Source organism: Somniosus microcephalus, chromosome 7 (genome assembly GCF_052327205.1).
Source record: "Somniosus microcephalus isolate GS21.2 chromosome 7, FLI_Smic_1.0, whole genome shotgun sequence".
In the NCBI taxonomy this organism is placed as follows: domain Eukaryota; kingdom Metazoa; phylum Chordata; class Chondrichthyes; order Squaliformes; family Somniosidae; genus Somniosus; species Somniosus microcephalus.
In genome coordinates, this window is record NC_140993.1 from 126,349,048 (window position 1) to 126,373,429 (window position 24,382).

Genomic DNA, 24,382 nt, shown 5'->3' on the forward strand with positions numbered 1-24,382 from the left:
AGCATCAGTAACTTGAGAGCTATGCAAATTAATGGGAACATGGATTTAAACTTGTGTGGCATCCAAGGCCTCGTGGTATACATGGACAATATATTGGACACCTCAAATGTAGGCAAATCTGCTCACAGAAATGCCCCACAAACAGCATGAGATGACTGCCCAGTTAATCTTTTTTTGAAGTTTTTGATTGAGGAAGAATTGTTGACTAGGACACGGAGAATTCCCTGCTCTTGTTCGAATAGTGGAGAGGGTCTTTTACACCCACCTAGGCATATTTTAGTCAGAAAAGTGGCACCTTCTAGCATTCCCTCAGTACTGCATTGGAGTGTCAGCACAGATTATGTGCTCAAATCCTGGAGCAAGATTTAAAACTACAACCTGTGGACTCAAGAGAACATGCCAAGTTGACACACAAATCAACCAGACACCACAAGAACGAACTAATTCAAATTTGTGTTATTTGAATTATACTTATCTTCATTCTGTGCCTAAACTATTGCTGTGCCATACATGCAAGACCAAAATTTTGAGGTGTCAATTCCATTATGGAGGTTTCACTGTTTATCAAAATATCTCCTGCATGATTTTAGCCATACTTTACTGAACACAAACATCTACTTACTCTTTCTAAAATCATAATCCTATGTTTTTCCTCAGACATATGGATGGTTTCACTGTAATAAAGTAAACAGAGCTTTGATTAATGCATTGAAAAAAAGGACATTCAAGTATAAATATTTCAATGCTTTCTCTAGCTAACAAATTTCAAAGAGCTCCAGATAAACAACCAGCAACAAATTTTGCACTGTAGTAGGTACACTCATTGAGGCAGTGTTCAAGTCTTCTCTGCATCACCCCCACCACTCCCAAATGTACAATTCCTCAAGAAGGCAGGTGGGTCTGTGCCATCGGGCTTCTTAAATTCAGGATAAGTGGGGACAGGGGGGGGAAGAAGAGAAAGAAAGGGATAAAGAGATGGTCTTGGTCTGAAAAAAAGTCTAAGCAACCTTGTTTCTTAAAAAAAACAAACTATTTGGATTGCAAATGCTATCTAATGGATGTTTATGCTTAGCTCAAGATGTTACAGTGGGTCAAGTAGAATGGTCCATTATCTTACCTACATGTTCCTAAAAGGTGGGAAAAGTACATTGTACACTCAAAAATCTACTGATAATCTTTGGAAATAATAGATGCAAGATTATGCGACTAAAAAGACAGAAAAGGTTGACTACTCTTACAAATAGGCTTAATTTTGAACACATAAAAATGCAGCATTCATACAACGGAATCAATGAGATTTCCAAAATGAGACACGAGAAATGGAAATTTCCAATTATAAATTAAATTGTGACCAATTTTGAAATGCATTTAGAATGAGGTTGAGGAATCAACTACCCATCATGTCATATTTAATACAGTGGGGCATCAAGAGGTATTTTAGTCCTTTTTTGGAATTAGTGACGATCCCTTTGCATGACAAGTCACAGTGCAGTTTTATCCATTAGAGGCAAGAGGGAAATAATTAAAATTGGAACAACGGCCCAAAAATTGCTGCACCAGGCCAACGCCCAGTACCCGGTTAGTTAGACTTACCTGTACCTGTTTAATGTCAATGCTATTTTGCCCTGCAAGTTGCTGGAAGTGTGAGGTGGAAAGGGCATAGCGCCCTCTACAAGGCATCTGGTATCTGAGTGAACAGGGCAAGTAACTGTACCTCCTTAACCAAATCAGATTGAAGGATTGTGAAAGGAACAGCGCAAGGTCTAAACAAGGAAGTGCAAGTTACTGTAGAATGGTGAATTAAATGTCAAATCAGGTACAGAAAAAGAAAGAGATGGAAAGAAAGACTGAATTGAGAGAGAAAAAAGACAAAGAAAAACATTTTTTTTTAAAAATTGCCAACAATTAAAACCTGAAGGAATGATATTCCACGCTTGTAATAGTTATGTTTCAGTGCCAGAAAGGGTGACGAAAGATCACAAAGCTAATGACGGAGCAGTGCCTCTCGGACAGCAACTTTTGGATTTCTGCGTTTCATAGAGCATCTGCCCTCACCTGAAGTTGCTGTGGCATTTGCACATAAATAACTTCGAGTACCATTAGCCTCGCCGTTATTTTGACAGCAATTTTTGGGCCAATATTGTTCCTCTATTGTTTTTGAAGACTGGGATGAGATCTAAAAATGACAAAAAATAAGTCTAGCAGCTAAAAGCAATTACCAGACGTTGTTTGCTGTTTATTTGCCTGGGCACATTACCAAAATGCAAGTATAGACCGGCACCAAGATAAGGGCAATAGGATATACCTTATATTAGTAGTTTCTTCCCTGCATGTGGAATTGCAGGATTTTCTTGATTTATTGTTGGATTGTCACACAGAGATAAACACCCAGTCACTGCCAGGTAATCTCTTCTGCAAAATGACAATATTTTGAGCTATTTTAAACTTAAAGTCTTTTTAGTAGTAGTAGGTACAGGTAGACTATCCTTTATCCGAAAACCTCGGGACCAGCCGTGTTTCGGTTTTCGGAGAATTTCGGAAAGTGGGTCGGTGGGGGTCCGCGCGCACGACTTACGCTGACGCTCAGCGTAAGTCGGCGGGGGTCCGCGGGGGGGGGGGGGTCCGCGGGGGGTCGTGCGCACGACTTACCCTTTATCCGAACTTCCGAAACCGGAACCCTCTAAAAACCGAAGGTTTTTTCGTTCAGCGTAAGTCGTGCGCACGACTTACGCTGAACGAAAAAACACCTTCGGTTTTTAGAGGGTTTCGGTTTTCGGAAGTCCGGATAAAGGGTAGTCTACCTGTATTAGTATAACGAAAACCAGTGGGGTTTTGGGGGCTAAAACTACAAGGAATAATTTGCTTACATGACTGAATGAAGCTTGCTCTGTGGCATCCAAATTAAATTAACTACTGCAGGTTTATCAAGACACTGTAGCGTAGTGGTAATACCACTGGGCTAGTAATTCAGAGGCCTGGACTAATGATCCAGAGACGTGAGTTCAAATCTCGCCATGGCAGCTGGGGAATTTAAATTCAGTTAATTAAATAAATCTGGAATAAAAAGCTAGTATCAGTAATCAGATTGTCGTAAAAACCCCATCTGGTTCACTAATGTCCTTAAGGGAAGGAAATCTGCCGTCCTTACCTGGTCTGACCTATATGTAGCTCCAGACCAACAGCAATGTGGTGGACTCTTAAATGACCTAGCAAGCCGCTAGTAACAAACCGCTACAAAACACAAAAAGAATGAAACCGGATGGACCACTTGGCACCGGCTATGGACATGGCAACGGCACACCCAGCCCAGTCAACCTTGCAAAGTCCTCCTCACCATTATCTGGGGACTTGTGCCAAAATTGGGAGAGCTGTCCCACAGACCAGTCAAGCAACAGCCTGACAGTCATACTCATCGAATCATATCTTTCAGCCAATGTCCTCCATCACCATGGGTGGCAGCATACAGTTGGGAAGGGGGCCACCGACTCCAGACCCCATGAAGTCTCATGGTTTCAGGTCAAGCATGGGCAAGGAAAACTCCTGCTGATTACTACCTACCGCCCTCCCTCAGCTGATGAATCAGTACTCCTCCATGGTGAACACCACTTGGAAGAAGTACCGAGAGTAGCAAGGGCTTCAATGTCCATCACCAAGAGTGGCTCGGTAGCACCACTACTGACCGAGCTGGCTGAGTCCTGAAGGAAATTACTGCCATTCTGAGCCTGCAACAGGTGGTGAGAACCAACACGAGGGGAAAAACCTACTTGACCTCGTCCTCACCAAGCATTGGTAGCAGTGACCACCGCACAGTGATTGCGGAGACGAAGTCGTGTCTTCACACCGAGGACACACTCCATCGTGTTGTGTGGCACTACGACCGTGCTAAATGGGATACATTCAGAACAGATCTAGCAGCTCATAACTGGGCATCCATGAGGCGCTGTGGGCCATCAGCAGCAGCAAATTTGTATTCCACCACAATCTGTAACCTCATGGTCTGGCATATCCCTTACTCTACCATTACCACCAAGCCAGGGGAACAACCCTAGTTCAATAAGGAGTGTAGAAGAGCATGCCAGTAGCAGCACCAGCATACCTAAAAATGAGGTGCCAACCTGGGGTAGCAGCATGTTATAGACAGGGCTAAGCGATCCCACAAACAACGGATCAGATCAAAGCTCTGCAGTCCTGGCACATCCTGTCGTGAGTCGTGGAGGCTCCATGAATATCCCCATCCTCAATGATGTTGGATCCCAGCACTTAAGTGCAAAAGATAAGGCTGAAGCGGTTGCAACCATCTTCAGCCAGAAGTGCCGAATGGATGATCCATATCGACCTACTCCTGAAGTCCTCACCATCACAGAAGCCAGTCTTCAGCCAATTCAATTCATGCCATGTGATATCAAGAAACGGCTGAGCGCACTGGATACGGGCCCCGACAACATCCCAGCTATCGTGCTGAAGACTTGTGCTCCAGAACTAGACGCGTCTCTAGCCAAGCTGTTCCAGTACAGCTACAACACTGGCATCTATCCGACAATGTGGAAAATTGCCCAGCTAGGTCCTGTCCACAAAAAGCAGGACAAATCTAACTCGGCCAATTGCTGCCATCAGTCTACTCTCAATCATCAGCAAAGTGATGGAAGGCGTCATCGACAGTGCTATCAAGCAGCACTTACTCACCAATAACCTGCTCACTGATGCCCAGTTTGGGTTCTGCCAAGACCACTCAGCTCCCGACCTCATTACAGCCTTGGTTCAAACATGGACAAAGGAGCTGAATTCCAGAGGTGAGGAGAGAGTGACTGCCCTTGACATCAAGGCAGCATTTGACCGAGTGTGGCATCAAAGAGCCCTAGTAAAACTGAAGTCAATGGGAATCGGGGGGAAAATGTTCCATTGGCTGGAATCATACCTAGCACAAAGGAAGATGGTTGTGGTGGTTGAAGGTCAATCATCATAGCCCCAGGACATCGCTGCAGGAGTTCCTCAGGGCAGTGTCCTAGGCCCAACCATCTTCAGCTGCTTCATCAATGACCCTTCCTCCAACATGTGGTCAGAAATGGGGATGTTTGCTGATGACTGCACACTGTTCAGCGCCATTCACAACTCCACAGATAATGAAGCAATCCATGTCTGCATGCAACAAGACCTGGATGATGTTCAGGCTTGGGCTGATAAGTGGCAGGTAACATTTGTGCCACATAAGTGCCAGGCAATGACCATCTCCAACAAGCAAGAGTCTAACCACCTCCCCTTGACATTCAACGGCATTACCATTGCCAAATCTCCCACTATCAACATCCTGGGGGGGGTCACCATTGACCAGAGGCTTAACTGGACCAGCCACATAAATATTGTGGCAACAAGAGCAGCTCCGAGGCTAGGTATTCTGCGACGAGCGTCTCACCTCCTGATTCCCCAAAGACTTTCCACCATCTACAAGGCACAAGAAGTGTGCTGGAATAGTCTACCCTTGCCTGGATGAGTGCAACTCCAACAACACTCAAGTAGTTCAACACCATCCTGCTTGATTGGCACCCCATCCACCACCTTAAACATTCACTCCCGCCACCACCGGCGTACTGTAGATGCAGTGTGTACAATCTACAAGATACATTGCAGCAACTCGCCAAGGCTTCTTTGGCAGCACCTCCTAAACCTGCAACCTCTTCCACCTAGAAGGACAAGGGCAGCAGGCGCATGGGAACACCGCCACCTCCAAGTTCCCCTCCAAGTCACACACCATCCTGACTTAGAATTAGATCACCGATCCTTCATTGTCGCTGGGTCAAAATCCTGGAACTCCCTACCTAACAGCACTGTGGGAGTATCTTCACCACACAAACTGCAGCGGTTCAAGATGGCGGCTCACCTCCACCTTCTGAAGGGCAATTAGGGATGGGCAATAAATGCTAGCCTTGCCAACAACGCCCACATCTCAAACGAATAAAAAAAACGATTACAGTAAATCCCAATTTGTTGTAGCAAAAAGTAGTCTGCACGTAGTCCTCTTCCAATGGTAAAGATGATTTTTCTGACAATCGCTTGGGCAATCTTGACTGTAAACCACCAGGCAGGAAATAGAGCTTTCTCTCAGGCTCCTTAACTGAGAAACTGTTATGAGTCTAAAGTAGTTTAGAGGTAGAGAGTTTGTACACTGGAGAGCTACTCAGCCATATTTTCCACCACTTGAAAGGCAACACTGTTGTCAGCTACTGGCACAATGTGATTGTGTCGATCCTGTAATGTCAGTTCACTCCAACTGTGGAACAAAAATATGCCATGCTTGTCACTTTCCAGGACGAAAATAATACAAATTCTGGGAAGTCAGTGGGAGTTAGAGTTAGGAAAAAAATAACTGCATGCCTGAGACAGGACTTAACCGAGTGAGATATCCAGAGTGGATTAGGTCATGGGCAACCTCCTCCTTCCCTGGCATTTAGTACCAAAAATCCAATTTCCTCGGAGAAACTGTGGGATCAGGTTCATTTCTTGAACATTCAAAAGGGTTTTGGGGTCATTGGTGACAACAGGGATCGACAAAGATATGCTCCCTAACACTTGAATGATATAATCCACTAAAGCAAATGTTTGGTACTCCTGAATGGTATTAACCAAAGTAGGTGGTAGCGCAGCATAGGGTAAACATGTCTATAAGCATACAAAAATGAGTTAAATTCCATACCGAAGGAAAAAAGCAGCAAGAAAGAAAATAACCTATCTAGAGCTGGTTTTATTTCCTCAGGTGATGTCATCCTCCAGAATTAGGGAAAATTAAGGAATGAGCCACAATTAAGTCTTCAAATGCCAAATATCATTTTCTGGACAAAAGGGCAAGCAGATTACTTGCTCCCAGGCTTCTGCTTACAGTGCCTCTAAACTGTCATTAAAGATCTCTGAAGTGAGTCCAGGTTGAGTTAATGACCACATTTCTTCCATTGCTAAGGAGAAGGGACTCTTCTGCTTGGTTCATCGCCCAGGAGCACATCTAAAATAGATAACATCATTTTGGGAAATGTGCACTGCTATAATCATACAATTATTGGTTTCATGCAACTGCAAAGCATCGTTTCTCTTAAACCAAAAATAACTGAAGTGCTTTTTATCCACCTTAACTGTAAAAAATACAGTTAAGGTGGCTACTCACCGTACAGTCGTGGTGCTTGCCTCCATTGCGGAGTCTATTCTTCCATCCTCCATTACTGCAGTAACAGGTACAAGTCTTTCTGAGTCAAATGGAATGTCAGGCCCAGAAGCAGCAGAAGCCTCAGCTCCAGAAGGTCCAGGTGATGAAAAGGCAGAACAAACCAGTACATTACTTTGTAACCTGTTGAGTTCCTCATCAAGCTTTTTCTTTTCTTGTAGCAAAGTAGCTCTGTCTGCAGAGAGGGTTTCTATCAAAACTGAACACAATAAATGCACTTAGAATTATGCACGTTAACACAAGATTCCATCTATCCAAAGCAACAAATATTGGTACTACATTGTTCATCATAACATGTAACGAGCAGAGTTTGACAGCAGCTAACTACTTAGCATCACGGAGACTGACTTCTACTAAACAAGAATGGGGGAAAAATTTGGTTGCTTTGCGCCACCCGTTAGCACCCTAAGAGGGCGCTAACGGGGCGCAAAGCAACTAGCACCCGGGCACAGCGCCGCAAACGCCTCCCTTGGAGAGGGTGCAGAGAAGATTCACCAGGATGTTACCTGGGATGGAGCGCCTCAGCTATGAAGAGAGGCTGGACAGGCTGGGGTTGTTTTCCTTGGAGCAAAGAAGGCTGAGGGGGGACCTGATTGAGGTGTACAAAATGATGAGGGGCATAGATAGGGTAGATAAAGAGGAACTTTTCCCCTTAGTAGGGGGGTCAATAACAAGGGGGCACAGATTCAGGGTAAGGGGCAGGAGATTTAGAGGGGATTTGAGGAGGAACTTCTTCACCCAGAGGGTGGTTGGAATGTGGAACTCAATGCCTGAAAGGGTGGTAGAGGCAGGAACCCTCACAACATTCAAGAAGCATTTGGATGAGCACTTGAAATGCCATTGCATACAAGGCTATGGACCAAATGCTGGAAAATGGGATTAGACTGGACAGGGATGGATGGGCGGCGCGGACACGATGGGCCGAAGGGCCTCTTTCTGTGCTGTAAAACTCTCTGACTCTATTAGCGGCGACAGTAACCATTAGCGCCCTGCGGCGCTGGCGATGAAGTCATCGCCGTGCGCAGCGTCCCGCTCGCACCCTGGCCACGATCTTCGGTAGCGCCCCCTGATTTACCGCCGGACGCCATGTCCAACAGGGTCGGGGGGGCCTACCTGTGGCCGGGGCGGCGCTAATTAAAGGAGGTGCCGGGCGGCCATTTTTGTTGCTGGCCACCTGCCAGCACCCGCCCCCGCCCCCTGACCAGCCCTCCCCCCGCGGAGTGCCGGCTGCGCTCCGTGAGCCGGGCATTTCAAGTGCCGGGCTCTTTTGCCGGCACTCTGGTCCCGGGTGGCCCAGCTGGGCCGCAGGTCACGCTGCACAAGGCCCTTCCCCATTAAGAAGTGGAGGAAGGCCTGTAGTACCGCGGCTGCACTGTGCCGCAGCGCCACGATATTCCCTCGCCCTCTTGGGGCGCTACTGATGAATTTCGGCCACGGGGGCGCTAATTTTTTTTGGGGGCTATGGCCAAGTTAGCGCCCCAGAGGGGGCGCGACTCAATTTTTCCCCCAATCTCTTTAAATTAGTAATGCAACACATTATTGGGTATCAGATAAGCATATCTGAAGTCACCATGTGTAAACATAGATGTGCATGAGAATACAGTACTTAAAAAAATTCCTCCACTATTTTAGTACTGTACCCGGTGTCATCATATATACATAGATCAATGAATACATTTAAACCAATTTTACAAGCCAATATTTGAAACCCATTAAGATCATTCAGGACAAGACTACTTTTAATGACAAAAAGTATTTAAATATCGAACGCTAGTGTGTCATTAGTCTGCAACTAATGTAATCCAACAATACTTTAGTATGCATTTTACCTAAATATTTACAACCGTACTCCCAGCCATGATTCAGTTTAGTGAAAATCTAATAAAATGCTATGCAGACAACAGCTTAGGATATGATCTGATGAAGCATAAGGAAAATCAAGTAGTTACAAATTTCATACATTTACTGAAAGCAAATCATCCGAGTTATAACATTCTGCTTACAGTTACCCCTTTAAGAGTGCTCAAAGGTCTGATGTAACAGAATGCAGGTTCTACTCATTCCAACACTATAGATACCATGGGCATACTTTTCTTTTTGCACCCGAGAGCAATGAATAGAGGAAAGTTGGACTGGCTTTCCTCGCATGATTTTCTTCTATGCCCTTTGCCCGGTAATCCTTTATGCCCAAGTTTAGGAAAGGAAAACCTGCCCCACTGAATGTTGATTGGTAACCAAGGCGGAGAGGAGGAAGCAATTTATCAATTTTGATTACTGGTGATAAAAAATCTTTTGTGCTACTACTAATGGATCTCTTATGGCATTGGCTGCTGTAATCGGGTGATATAGTAGCAAAGTAAAGTTGTGTGTTTAAGTTTTTGTTATGTTGGTTGAGGGATAAATATTGGGCCAGGACACCGGGGAGAACTCCCTACTCTTCTTCCAATAGTGCTGTGGGATCTTTTACGTCCACCTGAGAGTGCAGACGGGGCCTCGGTTTAATGTCTCATCCGAAAGATGGCACCTCCGACAGTGTGGCGCTCCCTCAGTACTGCCCCTCCGACAGTGCGGCACTCCCTCAGTACTGCCCCTCTGACAGTGCAGCACTCCCTCAGCACTGCCCCTCCGACAGTGCGGCGCTCCCTCAGTACTGCCCCTCCAACAGTGCGGCACTCCCTCAGCACTGCCCCTCCGACAGTGCGGCGCTCCCTCAGTACTGCCCCTCCGACAGTGCGACACTCCCTCAGCACTGCCCCTCCGACAGTGCAGCACTCCCTCAGCACTGCCCCTCCGACAGTGCAGCGCTCCCTTAGTACTGAGGCCCAAAAAATTAACTGCTGTAAGTAAATAGTGCCCACGGTCAGAGTTTAATTGCTGCTTGATAATAGAAGTATGCAGATTCAAAGGTGGTTGTACATTTCTGGCTCTATGTCAGATAAAAACAGCGCAAGTGGCTACCTATCTGTTTTTTTCTTTAAAATAATTTCAACACTCTTTAATGGTGTCATATGACCGATACAAAAGTTTTAGGACAGATGGAGAGGCAGACCAAGATTTCTTTAATCCAAACTTCAAATATTTAGAGACATTAAAACAACAAAGTCTTCAAATTAGTCTTCTGGTTAATGTGTCCCAGCTCACCTCTGTCCTTTTCTTGTTGCTGGGTAAGCTTTTTCAGTTTATCGTTCAGCTCATTTATAATTTGTTCTTTCTTCATTTTTTCCCTAGTTAGAACCGTGTTGAAGTTAGTCTGAAAAACAAATCATTTGAGAATGTAATCCAAGATTAATAAAATCAGCACACTGGAAATAATGTTCCCTGCACACCGCACTATGTTCTGTGCAGCCTGTTTTTCAATTTAAAATTTCTTTGGAAATACTGCATATGCACAGAAATTTAGTGTAAAAGCTTGTGAGCAGCCTGGGTGGGAACTTGCAGATTACTGCAAGGGTAGGCACTTGGGTGTTTTAGCCAATGTTCATGTGAAGTTTCTGTTAATGTGCTGTCAAATATTGAAATCTTTATTTTCAACACTTTGTCTTCTTGGACAGATTTATGTGAACCTTTGGAAGTGGCTTAGTGAGTTGCAGTGAATGGTGAGACGTACCGGTACCCTCCGCAATGCTGACAAGTGTGAAACGAATGGCTTGGGCATTGTAGGGATGCTTTCTGGTGTTGGCATGGGGTGGTGCCAACCTGGCGCATCATGCAGCAGCCAGGGTGTACAGTGTCAAGTGAAGTAAATGTGCCCATGGTGAGGTCATCCCTGACGTCCTGGGCAGCAATGTGGTTGGGTGCTGATGCCGTGTAGCATCAGTTTATTGCGGAGAAGGTTGGGGTTATTGTTGATGCTGCTGGTGTTGGGGCATATCGTGGTGGGATTCCGAGGACCAAGGTGAGAGAGTATAAACTGCACCGATGCTGATGGAATAGATGGGACGTGAACTTGAGATGACAGAAGCAACCGGTCAATGGTAAGAGAGGTTGTTCCAATGAGGTGACATTGGAGAGAGAGTTTGCTCCAAACACTTGCAACCTGCATAAAGCACAATCTGTCTTCCAAATTCAGTAAACAATTGCTTGAGAGCTTGGAAAGTAAACAGCTGTGAGATGGGAGCTTTTATAGCACATTTGCAGCCATCACGTAATGAGATGATTCCATGACCATTCAACTCCCACCTCGCTTACCTGACATGATCCCAAAGCAGCGTCGACCCCGTGGGCGACCTGCTAAACTCTGAAAGTGAGCTGAAAATAGTTCTCAACAAGGTCAGAATGACCTGAATTGACTCTCCCGCCGCTGCATGTCGGGTCTGCTCAGCGATGAAAAACCCGACATTTTGGAAAGGCGCGTGGCGGCGGGTCCCCAACCCGGTCAAGAAACACATTTTCCCACCCGACCCACCACCAATCGCGCGCGGTGAACCCCCCGCAAAATTACCCCCAGTAAATCTCTCATGTTCATTACCTAACCACAAAGCTTGGTATAAAAAAAAATTACTAGAATGCTTCCCCTTCATAATATTTGCATTTATAAACTGCTTTGTCACGCTCGTGTCTCACAATCTTTGATACAATTAATTATGCTTGATGTATAGTAACTGTTGATAGTTGATATGTAGACAAACATGGCAGCAACATCTCATGAACAGTCATGAAATGAATGATCAATCAGTTGAGGGAAAAAAGTTGACTGGGAGAACCTCCTAAATTGTGCCATTTTCCTGCTCTTTGAACTGTGGCAGGAGATCACCAATTTGTATCTGAACAAGCAACCCTGGTTTAATGTCTCATCTGAAGGATGGCATCTTTGACAATGCAGCACTTCACACTGAGGACACCCTCCATCGTGTTGTGTGGCACTACCACCGTGCTAAATGGGATAGATTCAGAACAGATCTAGCAGCTCATAACTGGGCATCCATGAGGCACTGTGGGCCAGCAGCAGCAGAAGAATTGTATTCCACCACAATCTGTAACCTCAGGGCCCGGCATATCCCTCACTCTACCATTACCATCAAGCCAGGGGACCAACCCTGGTTCAATAAGGAGTGAAGAGCAGCATGCCAGGAGCAGCACCAGATGTACCTAAAAATGAGGTGCCAACCTGGGGAAGCTGCAACACAGGACTACATGCATGCTAAAAAGCAGAAGCAGCATGCTATAGACAGGCTAAGCGATCCCACAATCAATGGATCAGATCAAAGTTCTGCAGTCCTGCCACATCCAGTCGTGAATGGTGGTGGACCATTAAACAACTAACGGGAGGAGGAGGCTCCATGAATATCCCCATGCTCAATGATGGTGGAGCCCAGCATATGAGTGCAAAAGACAAGGCTGAAGCGTTTGCAACCATCTTCAGCCAGAAGTGCCGAGTGGATGATCCATATCGGCCTCCTCCCGAGGTCCCCACCATCACAGAAGCCAGCCTTCAGCCAATTCAATTCACTCCACATGATATCAAGTAACGGCTGAGCACACTGGATACAGCAAAGGCTATGGGCCCTGACAACATCCCAGACTTGTGCTCCAGAACTAGCCGCGCCTCTAGCCAAGCTGTTCCAGTACAGCTACAACACTGGCATCTATCCGACAATGTGGAAAACTGCCCAGGTACATCCTGTCCACAAAAAGAACAACAAATCCAATCTGGCCAATTACCGCCCCATCAATCTACTCTCAATCAGCAGCAAAGTGATGGAAGGCGTCATCAACAGTGCTATCAGTGGCACTTACTCACCAATAATCTGCTCACTAATACCCAGTTTGGGTTCCGCCAAGACCACTTGGCACCCGACCTCATTACAACTTTGGTCCAAACATCGACAAGGAGCTGAATTCCAGAGGAGAAGTGAGATTGACTGCCCTTGACATCAAGGCAGCATTTGACAAGAGTGTGGCATCAAGGAGCCCTAGTAAAACTGAAGTCAATGGGAATCAGGGGGAAAACTCTCCACTGGCTGGAGTCATACCTAGCACAAAGGAAGATGGCTGTGGTGGTTGAAGGTCAATCATCACAGCCCCAGGACATCGCTGCAGAGGTTCCTCAGGGCAGTGTTCTTGGCCCAACTATCATCAGCAGCTTCATCAATGAACTTCCCTAAAACATAAGGTCAAAAATGGGGATGTTTGCTGTCGACTGCACAGGGTTCAGTGCCATTCACAACTCCTCAGATAATGAAGCAGTCCATGCCCGCATGCAACAAGACCTGGGCGACGTTCAGGCTTGGGCTGATAAGTGGCAGGTAACATTTGCGCCATAGAAGTGCCAAGCAATGACTATCTCCAACAAGCAAGAGTCTAACCACTGCCCCTTGACATTCAATGGCATTACCATCGCCAAATCCCCCACCATCAACATCCTAAGGGGGGGGGGGGGGGGTTCACCATTGACCAGAAACTTAACTGGACCAGCCACATAAATACTGTGGCAACAAGAGCAGGTCAGAGGCACACGAAAGGAGTGTGATGGAATGCTCTCCACTTGCCTGGATGAGTGCAGCTCCAGCAACACTCAAGAAGCTCAACACCATCTAGGACAAAGCAGCCCGCTTGATTGCCACCCCATCAACCACCTTACACATTCACTCCCTCCACCACCAGTGTGCCGTGGCTGCAGTGTACACCATCTACAAGATGTACTGCAGCAACTCGCCAAGGCTTCTATGGCAGCACCTCCCAAACCCATGACCTCTTCCACCTAGAAGGACAAGGGCAGTAGACGCCCACATCCCATAAAAACGAATTTAAAAAGAACTTCACTACTGTATTGGGTGCAAGAATTTTAAGCTCAAATCCTGACATGGTGAGAACAACTATCTGCCCCAGATGAGCGAGTGTCAACAAGGGAGCCAAGCTGAAACACATTTTACAGTGTGAACCAAGAATAGTGCAAACAGGGGATCCAAAACACAAACAAGTTGGAAAGTCTATAGGGAGTACTTTTTGTTCCAAGTTTTTTATTGAGATTCCCCCATTTTACAATTTTTATATATATATTTTTTTAATTTTTAAACATCAATTTTATCACTTTCAAGAGACTGCCCATTAGGACTTTCTCCCTGTTAGGCTGTTATGGTGATACCAATTAGAGGCAGTGTCACATAGCTGCTCAAACCAGCCTGTGGAACTTCCCAAGCTCAGGTAACATGGGCTGGGAAATTTGCTATTCAATTAGATTATGTGCACCGTAACTCCATTTACCCACCTTTGATCAATAGCCCTTCTGGTGAATCTGACAATAAAATTTGACAAAGTCTCATAAGGAGATATTAGGACAGGAGGTATGTTTTAAGGAGCAACTAAAAGGAGGCGAGAGTTGGAGAGGTTTAGAGAAGGAATTCCAGAGCATAGGGCCTAGGCAGCTGAAGGCATGGCCATCCAATAGTGGAGCAAAGGAAATTGGGGCTGTGCAAGAGGCCAGAATTGGAGGAATGCAGAGATCAGAGGGTTGCAGAAGCTGTTGACAATGACCCATGTATCAGATCAGAAGGCTTGGGCAATGATAACTCTGACAACCTTGCAAAGTCCTCTTCATTGTCATTTGGGGACTAGTGCCCAATCTGGGAGCGACATCAAGTAACAGCATAACAGAGTATGATCTTTCAACTAACATCCAAGCCGCATTCATCATCGTTTGTGTTAGATCTGTGTGTTAATGGAGACACGGAATGCAGGAGTTGATTTAACAAGTGTTTACTGAACAAAGTCTGGAGGTGAACTAACTACACAAGACGCTACACAGGCTTATATACCCGAGTGGTCACTACTGGTACTACAGTATACAGGGGCTTCAAAAACATAGTTCCTCTTAAAAAGGTACATACACTACAATTCCTCCCCTTTTAGATAAATAGTACATAACATTTTAAGTAATCATTAAATAACATTTTTACAAGAACAATAATATACACATTTGCTGAAGTTAATCAATTACAAATTCAGTCTCTCCGGAGGCTTCCTGACTCGGTCCAGATAACGCCTCGGTGGTGTAGTAGGTTCTTTTGGCAAGGTCGATTCGGCTTCAATGCCAGTGTCGGGTTCATCTGGTTCCAGTATCACCGGATCGGAGGTAGATACTATGGGTATCTCTGCTTCATCACTAGGCATAGAGAGTTGTGGTGTAGGTTGTTCTTTTTCGGATGACTATGATCTGGTCAGCATGGCGCCTTATTATGCTTTCTCCAATGTCCACGGTATACATCAGCGGTCCTAGTCGTGTGCAAATAGTTCCAGGCTGCCATTTCTCGGTACAGTAGTCCCGGGCCAAAACTGGTTGACCTATCTGGAAGGTTCCAGTTGGCCTTTCATTCATGCCTTGAAATTGCCGGTTCTCTACGTCCCTTCTGACGTTTGGCTTGACCAAATCCAGCCGGCATCTTAGTCTTCTATTGAAAAACATCATGGCGGGGGTTTGGTTTGTAACCACGTGTTGCATTCCTGTACGCAAACAAGAAGTTATCTACCTTATGTTATAGATTTATGTCTTCATTACCCATGGCCTTCTTGAAGGTCTGGACAAACCTTTCAGCTAACCCATTGGTGGCGGGATGGTATGGGGCGGACGTGTAGTGCTTAACCCCATTGTTTTTTAAGAACTTCCTGAATTCTTCGGATACAAATTGCGGTCCATTATCAGAACAGATCTGTTCAGGCAGCCCATTCCTGGCGAATATGGTCCTTAATACTGTGATGGTTTTTTCTGTGGTGGTGGAGGACATCTTTATTACCTCCGGCCACTTGGAGTGTGCATCCACCGCGATTAAGAACATTGAGTCCATAAATGGACCAGCAAAGTTGATATGTACCCTTTGCCATGGAGATGAGGGCCACTCCCATGGATGTAGAGGGGCTTGTGGTGGGGCGTTTTGGACCTTCTGGCATCCTAGACAGCTCTTGGTCATTTCTTCGATGTCTCCATTGATACCTGGCCACCACACAAACGCTCTGGCTAAGTTCTTCATTTTCACTCCACCTAGATGCCCCTCGTGAAGCTCCTTTAGCACTTTATCCTTGAGTTTGGGTGGAATCACCACTCTGGATCCACACATCAAGGTTCCTCAGCACACTGACAGCTGTTCTCTTCTTTGCGAGAATGCTGGCAACAGTGGTTCGCCATGTGCTGGCCATCCCTTCACCGTTAAATCGTAGACTCGTGAGAGAGTCGGGTCATTTCGCGTTTCCTTTTCAATGGTAGAATTTGTCACCGGTAGACATTCCACTATGGTCGAGTGGAACATCTCCACTGGGTCCACTGTAGGCGCTTCTTCTACCGTTGGCAACGGTAGACGCGATAACCCATCAGCATTCCCATGCTGTTTTGTTCCTTTGTATTCTATGTCATGTTGGTGTGCCCCTAGGAAAAGGGACCACCTCTGTAGCCTTTGCGCTGTCATAATGGGAACGCCCTTTTTAGGGTTGCATATGGAGACGAGGGGTTGATGGTCAGTCAACAAGGTAAATTTTTGTCCGTGTAGGTAATGGTTGAATTTCTTCACCCCCCACACCAGGCTGAGTGCCTCCCTGTCGATCTGGGCATAGTTACGCTCAGCTGAGTTCAATGAGCGTGACGCAAAAGCTATCGGCCGCTCCGAGCCATCAGGGAATCTATGCGATAATACCACTCCCATGCCGTAAGGGGATGCATCGCACGCCAGTCTGATTGGCAGTGATGGGTTGTAATGAGCCAACACTTCCCTGGACGTGATCAAGCCTTTGCATTTATGGAAGGCACGTTTAGTCTTCGCTCCATTTCCAAACTACTCCCGTTTGTAGCAGTGCGTTAAAAGGGTGCAGAACCGTCGACAAGTTTGGTAAAAATTTATGATAGTAATTTATTAATCCCAGGAATGACCTTAATTGAGAGACATTTTCAGGCGCTGGGGCCTTTACGACCGCTTCAATTTTTTCAGGTGACTTATGCAACCCTTCTTCGTTAATGACATGGCCACAATATGATATTTGTTTCTGGAAAAATTCGCACTTGGGGCGATTTGCTCGTAGGCCCCGTCCTCTCAGCCTCGTGAGCACCTGCTCCAAGTTGGCAAGGTGCTCGTTGTCGTTTTCTCCTGTTACAAGGATGTCGTCTAGGTAGCATTGAGTCCCTGGAATCCCTTGCAGGACTTGCTCCATAGCTCTTTGCCAGATAGCCGGAGCTGATGCCACTCCGAAAACCAGTCGATTGTACTGGTACAGGCCTTTGTGTGTGTTATCGCGAGATACTTTTTAGAGGCCTCCTCAACCTCCATCTGTAGATATGCCTGTGCTAAGTCAATTTTGGTGAAACGTTTCCCTCCGGATAGTGAGGCGAAAATATCTTCTATCCTCGGAAGAGGATACTGTACCGTGTGAAGAACCGGGTTTACAGTCACTTTGAAGTCCCCACAGATGCGAAATTTTCTCTGTTCTTCAGATTTATCATTATTCAACGTTTTCTTCATGACCGGGACGATGGGTGTTGCCCACTCGCTCCAATCTACCTTGGATAACACACCTGCTTTTTCCAAATTCTCCAGCTCTGCCTCGACGGCTGGACGAATTGCGTATGGCACCGGCCTTGCCTTAAAAAACTTGGGAATTGCCGCATCTTCCACTTTTATTGAGGCGGTGGCGCCTTTCAGGGTTCCTAGTTCCTGTTGAAACACTTCTTTGGCGTTAGCCAAGATTTCTTTTAATCGTCCAGGTATGACGTCATCATCATTTTTTTTCTTACTGGTCACTGTCAGTGCCTGAATGGAGTGCCAGTCTAAACGTATCTTTCTGATCCATTCACGTCCCAACAACGGTGGACCACCATCTTGCAGAACGTATAAATACAATTTCTTTATTTCCTTGCCGTTGTATACAACAGGCACCCTTATTTTCCCTCTGGGGTATACTTTCTGCCCCGTATGTCTTCAAGATAATGGATGTGTCTTTCAAAGGTATATGCGGAAATTGCCGCTCGTAATCCCGTCGACTCATGATGGTCAGAGCTGATCCTGTATCTAGCTCCATTTTGACTGGGGACCCCGCTATCGTGAGGGTAATCCAAATGGTCTGGTAATCTTCTTTGGCAGTTACATTATGTAATTTGAGACAGCTTAGTCTCTTGTTTCCGGAGTCGCTATCGCTCTTCTGGTCTTCGGAGCTACTGTCTGTCATCATTTGTACCTTTCTGTACTTTTCCTTATTGACCTTTTTACTGTCAGCGGATTTCTTTCCAGGTCTGCATACACGTGCACTGTGTCCCATCTTTCCGCATTGCCTGCATGCTTTATCCTTGAACCAGCAGTCCTTCTGGTCATGGGTGGATCTGCCGCAGCGATAACATCTCTCGAAACCCCGTGTCATTTCATGGGTGCCGAAGTCCTGTGGCTTTTGCTGTATCTCTGCAGCTCCTCTTGCTGCTGCTTCGTATGATACAGCCACACTGAAAGCCTTGTCCAGTGTCAAATCTTTCTCAGAAAGTAGTCTTTTCGGTGTTCCTTCGCTTAGGAGACCGCAGACGAATTTGTCTCGTAGAGAATCTGCCAGTCCTGCCCCGAATTGGCAGTGCTTTGACAGCTTTCGTAATTCGGTGAGGTAATCAGCGTTACTTTCATTCTTGTGCTGATTCCTCCTGAAGAATTTGAATCGTTCCGCTATCAGCAGCGGTGTTGGGTTTAAGTGCTCCTGTAAGGTATCAACAATCTCCTTAAAATTCTTGTCCATCGGTTTGGCTGGAGTGATCAAGTTTCGTAACAGCCCGTATGTCCTTGCGCCCATCAGATTTAGAAGTACCGATGCCTCTTTATCATCCGCTACTTCATTCGCCTTGCAATATACCTCCACTCTTTCCATATATGTGGTCCAATCTTCTATATCACTATCGAAAGCAGTAATATTGCCAGTCTTCGGCATCTTGAAAATCTAAAATGGCGCCTCCCGCGCTTTCCTTTCTTCCCTGCCGAGTTAAAATGGCGCCTCCCGCACTTTCCTGCCGCTGCTGCCAACGCTGTTCTCCGCGGTTCCCGTTGCGACCTGCAGCTTTTTGCGGTATTTCTATTTTTTTTAAATATATCTCTTCAATAGTTTCGCCGTTACTTGGGGAACCGTTCCCGTCGTGGAGCGGACCCTCTGGGACTTTCCCCTCCCTCTGCTCGGTCCGAACGCCGACCTGCTTTGCAGCACCGGCCGCGCCCCGAGTGCTCCACCCTCTCTCTTTGCTTCTGCTTCCCGACTCGCTGCCCGGCCCCGTTGCAGAGCCACCCGGTCGAGCTCTAGCCCGCCGCAGCCCAGGAAGGATCAGTGCACTACCTGCCACCAGCCCGTTTAGCTGGTGAAACCAGTTCTTTTTTTTCCCCCTTGCTTCTGGCTTCGACCTTCGTCTGAGGAATCGATCCCCTTGAGGTGCTGCCGAATTGCAGGTAAGTTCGTTTCTAACTCGTCGCCACTGTTAGATCCGTGTGTTAATGGAGACACGGAATGCAGGAGTTGATTTAACAAGTGTTTACTGAACAAAGTCTGGAGGTGAACTAACTACACAAGACGCTACACAGGCTTATGTACCCGAGTGGTCACTACTAGTACGACAGTATACAGGGGCTTCAAAAACATAGTTCCTCTTAAAGGTACATACACTATAGTTTGGTGCATCCTATCCCACCAGCAGGCCAGACCCACCGGAGGTAGAGGCATAGTTGTATCGTCAGGTGGGAGCTGCCCCAGGAGTGCTCAACATTGACTCTGGACCCCATGGTTAACAAGGCCGAGGAAACCTATAAGCCGATTTAAATCTACAATCCTCCTCTCCTCACCCCCTCAACACTCAACTAACAAATCGGTACTTAATGATGTTGACCACCACTTAGAGAAAGCAAAGGTATAGAATCTACTCCGAGTGGAGGGTGGCAATTCCAGCACCAAGAATGATTCAGTACTAAAAACACTGACTAAGCTGCTGAGTCCTGAAATATACATCTGTTAGACTGAGCCTGCACCAGCTGGCGAGAGAGCCAACAAAAGGTACTAGTCTGCTTGCTCTTGTCACCAACCTACCAACCACAGACACATCTATCAGCTTCACGATAAGGACATCCCCCATTGTGTCATGTGGCACAACTGCCATGCTAACTGCGACAGACTAAGAAAAGTAATCCAAAACTGGTCATTCATGAGACACTATAGGCCATCAGCAGCAGGATGTATTCTATTACTTCATGCTCAACACACCACTCACGCTTTCATCTCTATCAAGCCAGGAGAGAGCAGGGTAAGCGGGGTAAGAGAGAAGGGATCCAAAACAGGCTGAAGAGGTCCCCACACAAACCCTCCCTCCCAAGTATTTTCCTGGCCAACGTCAGGTCACTGGAGAACAAAATGGATGAGATCAAACTGGATCTCACCACACAGAAAAGGACAAAGGAATGCTGCGCCATGATCTTCACAGAAACCTGGCTGAACAATGGCATCCCTGACACCACCATACAACTAGAAGGACGCACGGTCTTCCACGCCGACAGAACTGCAGACTCCGGTAAGAGCAAGGGAGGCGGTTTGTGCATTTACACCAACAATGCCTGGTGCACCAACAGTGATATAATTGATAGATCCTGCTCGGCTGATTTGGAATTCCTCATGGTAAGGTGCAGACCCTTCTACCTGCCTCGGGAATTCACGAATGTTATCATCACTGCGGTCTACATCCCACCACACGCTAATGCCAAACTAGCACTGAAGGACCTCTACGGGGCCATCAGCGAACAACAAACTGCGCACCCAGACGGAGCTTTTATCGTCGCGGGGGACTTCAATCACACAAACCTAAAAACTGTACTACTGAAATTCCACCAGAATGTCTCCTGCCCCACAAGAGGGGAGAACACACTGGATCAAGTCTACACGAGCATTGTAGACGCTTACAAGGCCATTCCCTGCCCCCACCTTGGGAAGTCTGACCACCTCTCCCTGTTTCTAGCCCCGGCATACAAACCGCTCATCAAAAGAGAGAGAACATCAATGAGAGCAGTGAAAGTATGGCCAGAGGGGGCAGTATCGGAGCTTCAGGATTGCTTCGAACGCACTGATTGGGGCATGTTTGCCCACAATGACATCGAGGAATACGCATCCACAGTGCTATTCTACATCAACAGCTGCGTCGAGGTCGTCACGACCCACAAAAATATCAGGTCATACCCCAACCAGAAACCCTGGATGAACGGAGAGGTCCGCTCACTGTTGAAAGCACGCGACGCAGCATTTAAATCTGGCGACGCGGCGGCTTACAGAGCAGCTAGGACCAACCTAAAAAAGGGTATCAGGACTGCCAAATGGAAACAGACACTGCGGATAGAGGATCACTTCCGCAACAACTCGGACCCCCGGCGCATGTGGCAAGGCATCCAGGCCATCACTGACTACAAGGGTAAAAACACCAGTCCCCCGGTCAGCGACGCCTCCCTTCCGGAGGAGCTTAACAACTTCTACGCTCACTTCGACAGGGACAACAAGGAGCCGGCTACCAAAGCCTTGCCACCCCCGGAAGACCAGGTGCTCACTCTGTCGACCTCCGACGTAAGGGGCGCTTTACGCAGAGTGAACACACGAAAGGCTACCGGACCGGATAGCATCCCTGGACGGGTACTCAAGGAATGTGCTGATCAGCTGGCTGATGTCTTCACCGCCATCTTCAACCTGTCATTGGCCCAGGCAGTAGTCCCTACATGCTTCAAGACCGCCACCATCATTCCTGTGCCTAAACAAGCGGCTGTGACGTGTCTGAACGACTATCGACCTGTCGCACTCACACCCATCATAATGAAGTGTTGAGAGAGACTGGTCTTAGCCCACATCAAAGCCAGTGTTCCTGCCTCCCTTGACCAACGCCAGTTTGCCTATCGGGCAAACAGATCAACGGAGGATGCAATCACTACTGCTCTACACTCGGCACTGAATCACCTAGATGGTAAGGAGACCTACATCAGAATGTTGTTTATAGACTACAGCTCAGCATTCAACACGATCGTCCCCAACAAGCTGGCCACCAAACTACAAACTCTTGGCCTGAACACTTCCCTCTGCAACTGGACCCTGGACTTCCTAACAAACAGACCCCAGTCTGTCAAATTAGGCAACCACACCTCCCCCCACCCCCCGACCCTGAACACGGGGGCCCCACAAGGATGTGTGCTGAGCCCCCTCCTCTACTCCCTCTTCACCCACGACTGTGTGGCTGTTAATGGTTCCAACACCATCATCAAGTTTGCAGATGACACCACGGTAGTAGGCCAGATCTCCAACAACGATGAGTCAGCCTACAGGGAGGAGGTCCAGCATCTCGTGAAGTGGTGCGCCGACAACAACCTGGCCCTTAACACCGAGAAAACAAAGGAAATAATCGTGGACTTCAGGAAGTCCAAAGGCGGAAGTCACACCCCCATCCACATCAATGGGGCGGAGGTGGAAAGGGTGGCCAGCTTTAAGTTCCTCGGAGTCCACATCACGGAAGACCTCTCCTGGTCCCTCAACACCTCCTCTCTGGTGAAGAAGGCCCAGCAGCGCCTATATTTCTTGAGGAGGCTGAAGGGATGTAATCTGTCACCCCCGATCCTCTCTAACTTCTACCGCTGCACTACAGAGAGCATCCTGACAAACTGTATCACAGTATGGTACGGCAGCTGTAGCTCCCATGACCGGAAAGCCCTGCAGCGGGTAGTCAAAACTACCCAATGCATTACCGGCACCCGGCTACCGACCATAGAACATATATATCAGAAACGCTGCCTACGGAGGGCACGGTCCATCATCAAAGACCCTACCCACCCCAGCCACAGTCTGTTCGCCCTCCTACCATCTGGAAGACGCTACAGATGCATTCGCACCCGTACGACCAGGTTTAGGAACAGCTTCTTTCCCAGGGCTGTCATCCTACTGAACTCCACAAATAAACACTAAAGCCTGCACATCTGCCGATGCACTTTATTATGGTCATATTTATGCTAATATATATGTACAAATGTATGTTGAAATGTTTAAGTGTCCTAATCCAAATTGTACACTCTCGGGAGCCGCAAGCCTACATTTCGTTGTACTGCACTTGTGCACTAACAATGACAATAAAAGTTGATTTGATTTGATTTGAAATCAATCCATTGGAGAATAGCCTTACCACACCCACTCGAGTGGTGGCATACAATCAGACAATTAATGAGAAGATTCCATGAACATCCCCATCATCAATTAGGGTGGAGCCCAGTAAATGAGTGCAGGAGACATGTTTGAAGTGTTTATAAGCATCTTCAACAAAAAAATGCCAAGTGGGCCAATTACTCAGCCTCCTTCCAAGGTCTCTGGTGGCATAGATGCCAACACTTAGCCAATCGGGATCACTCCATCTGACATTAAAAAGCAGGCAAGTACACTTGATACAACAATGGCTATGGGCCCTGATAAAATCTCAGTTGTGACTGTGCAAGACCTTTGATCCAAAATAGGGCAGAAACCTTCCAATCTCGAGGAAAATAGAGCAACTTTCTCTGGCTTAAGGGAATCTGTTCTATGGTTTGGGAAAGAAAAAAGCTTCCACATCTCAAAACAAAAGCCCCTTGTTTTTGCGTTTCTTGGGTATCACATACCCCTTCTGGATAAACATAATTTTATATTGCCGAGTAAGGGAAGATCACCAGACCAAAGTTTAAATTTTTTCCAAAGCTATTATAATTTCCTCCCCCAAGGAAGAACTTGCCTACAGTAGGTAATCAGAGATCATTTATTGGAAGTATGGTCTTCATTTTTCCTTGAAAGTCATCACACCTTCATATGTAAAGCTCACTTTCAACTGAGCCCACTTTTTTGACATTTTCATGGCTCAACATTGCACAGCTGGCCCTTGTTCTTCTATAGTGCTATTTTGGATACAAAGCCATTTGTTTGGTTCCCAAAATTACTGAGGTTTTTCCTTTCAGCTTTGAACTGCAAATGTTCATGCAGCTGAACAGTTAATGATAAATAAAGCATTTTTGTTCTTTGTTAGGCATTCGTTATAATTGATTTATCAAAGCACTGAATAACTGACCCTCAATTTGAAATTCAGCATCCTTGCCATTTGACTAAGAACATTTTATGAATTCAATAAATTTTGTAATCAAACAAAAGCACCAGGCAAACTCTCCGCACACCTGCTCCAATCCTGATCTTGCTGTTTAAACTCAATTAAAA

At 46.5% G+C, this 24,382-nt stretch overlaps 1 protein-coding gene across 7 annotated transcripts in view; it reads right to left on the minus strand.

Moving 5' to 3' along the window:
* Positions 1–24,382, minus strand: part of rb1cc1 (RB1-inducible coiled-coil 1) — a 246,401-nt gene that overhangs the window by 52,357 nt on the left and 169,662 nt on the right. For all 7 annotated transcript variants that reach the window (XM_085992919.1, XM_085992924.1, XM_085992923.1 and 4 more), the window contains 3 exons: positions 10,349–10,457; positions 7,151–7,406; positions 623–674 (listed from right to left, as the gene is read on the minus strand). In XM_085992919.1, the coding sequence (XP_085849045.1) occupies positions 623–674; positions 7,151–7,406; positions 10,349–10,457 (417 nt within the window). The remainder of the gene's footprint in view (positions 1–622; positions 675–7,150; positions 7,407–10,348; positions 10,458–24,382) is intronic.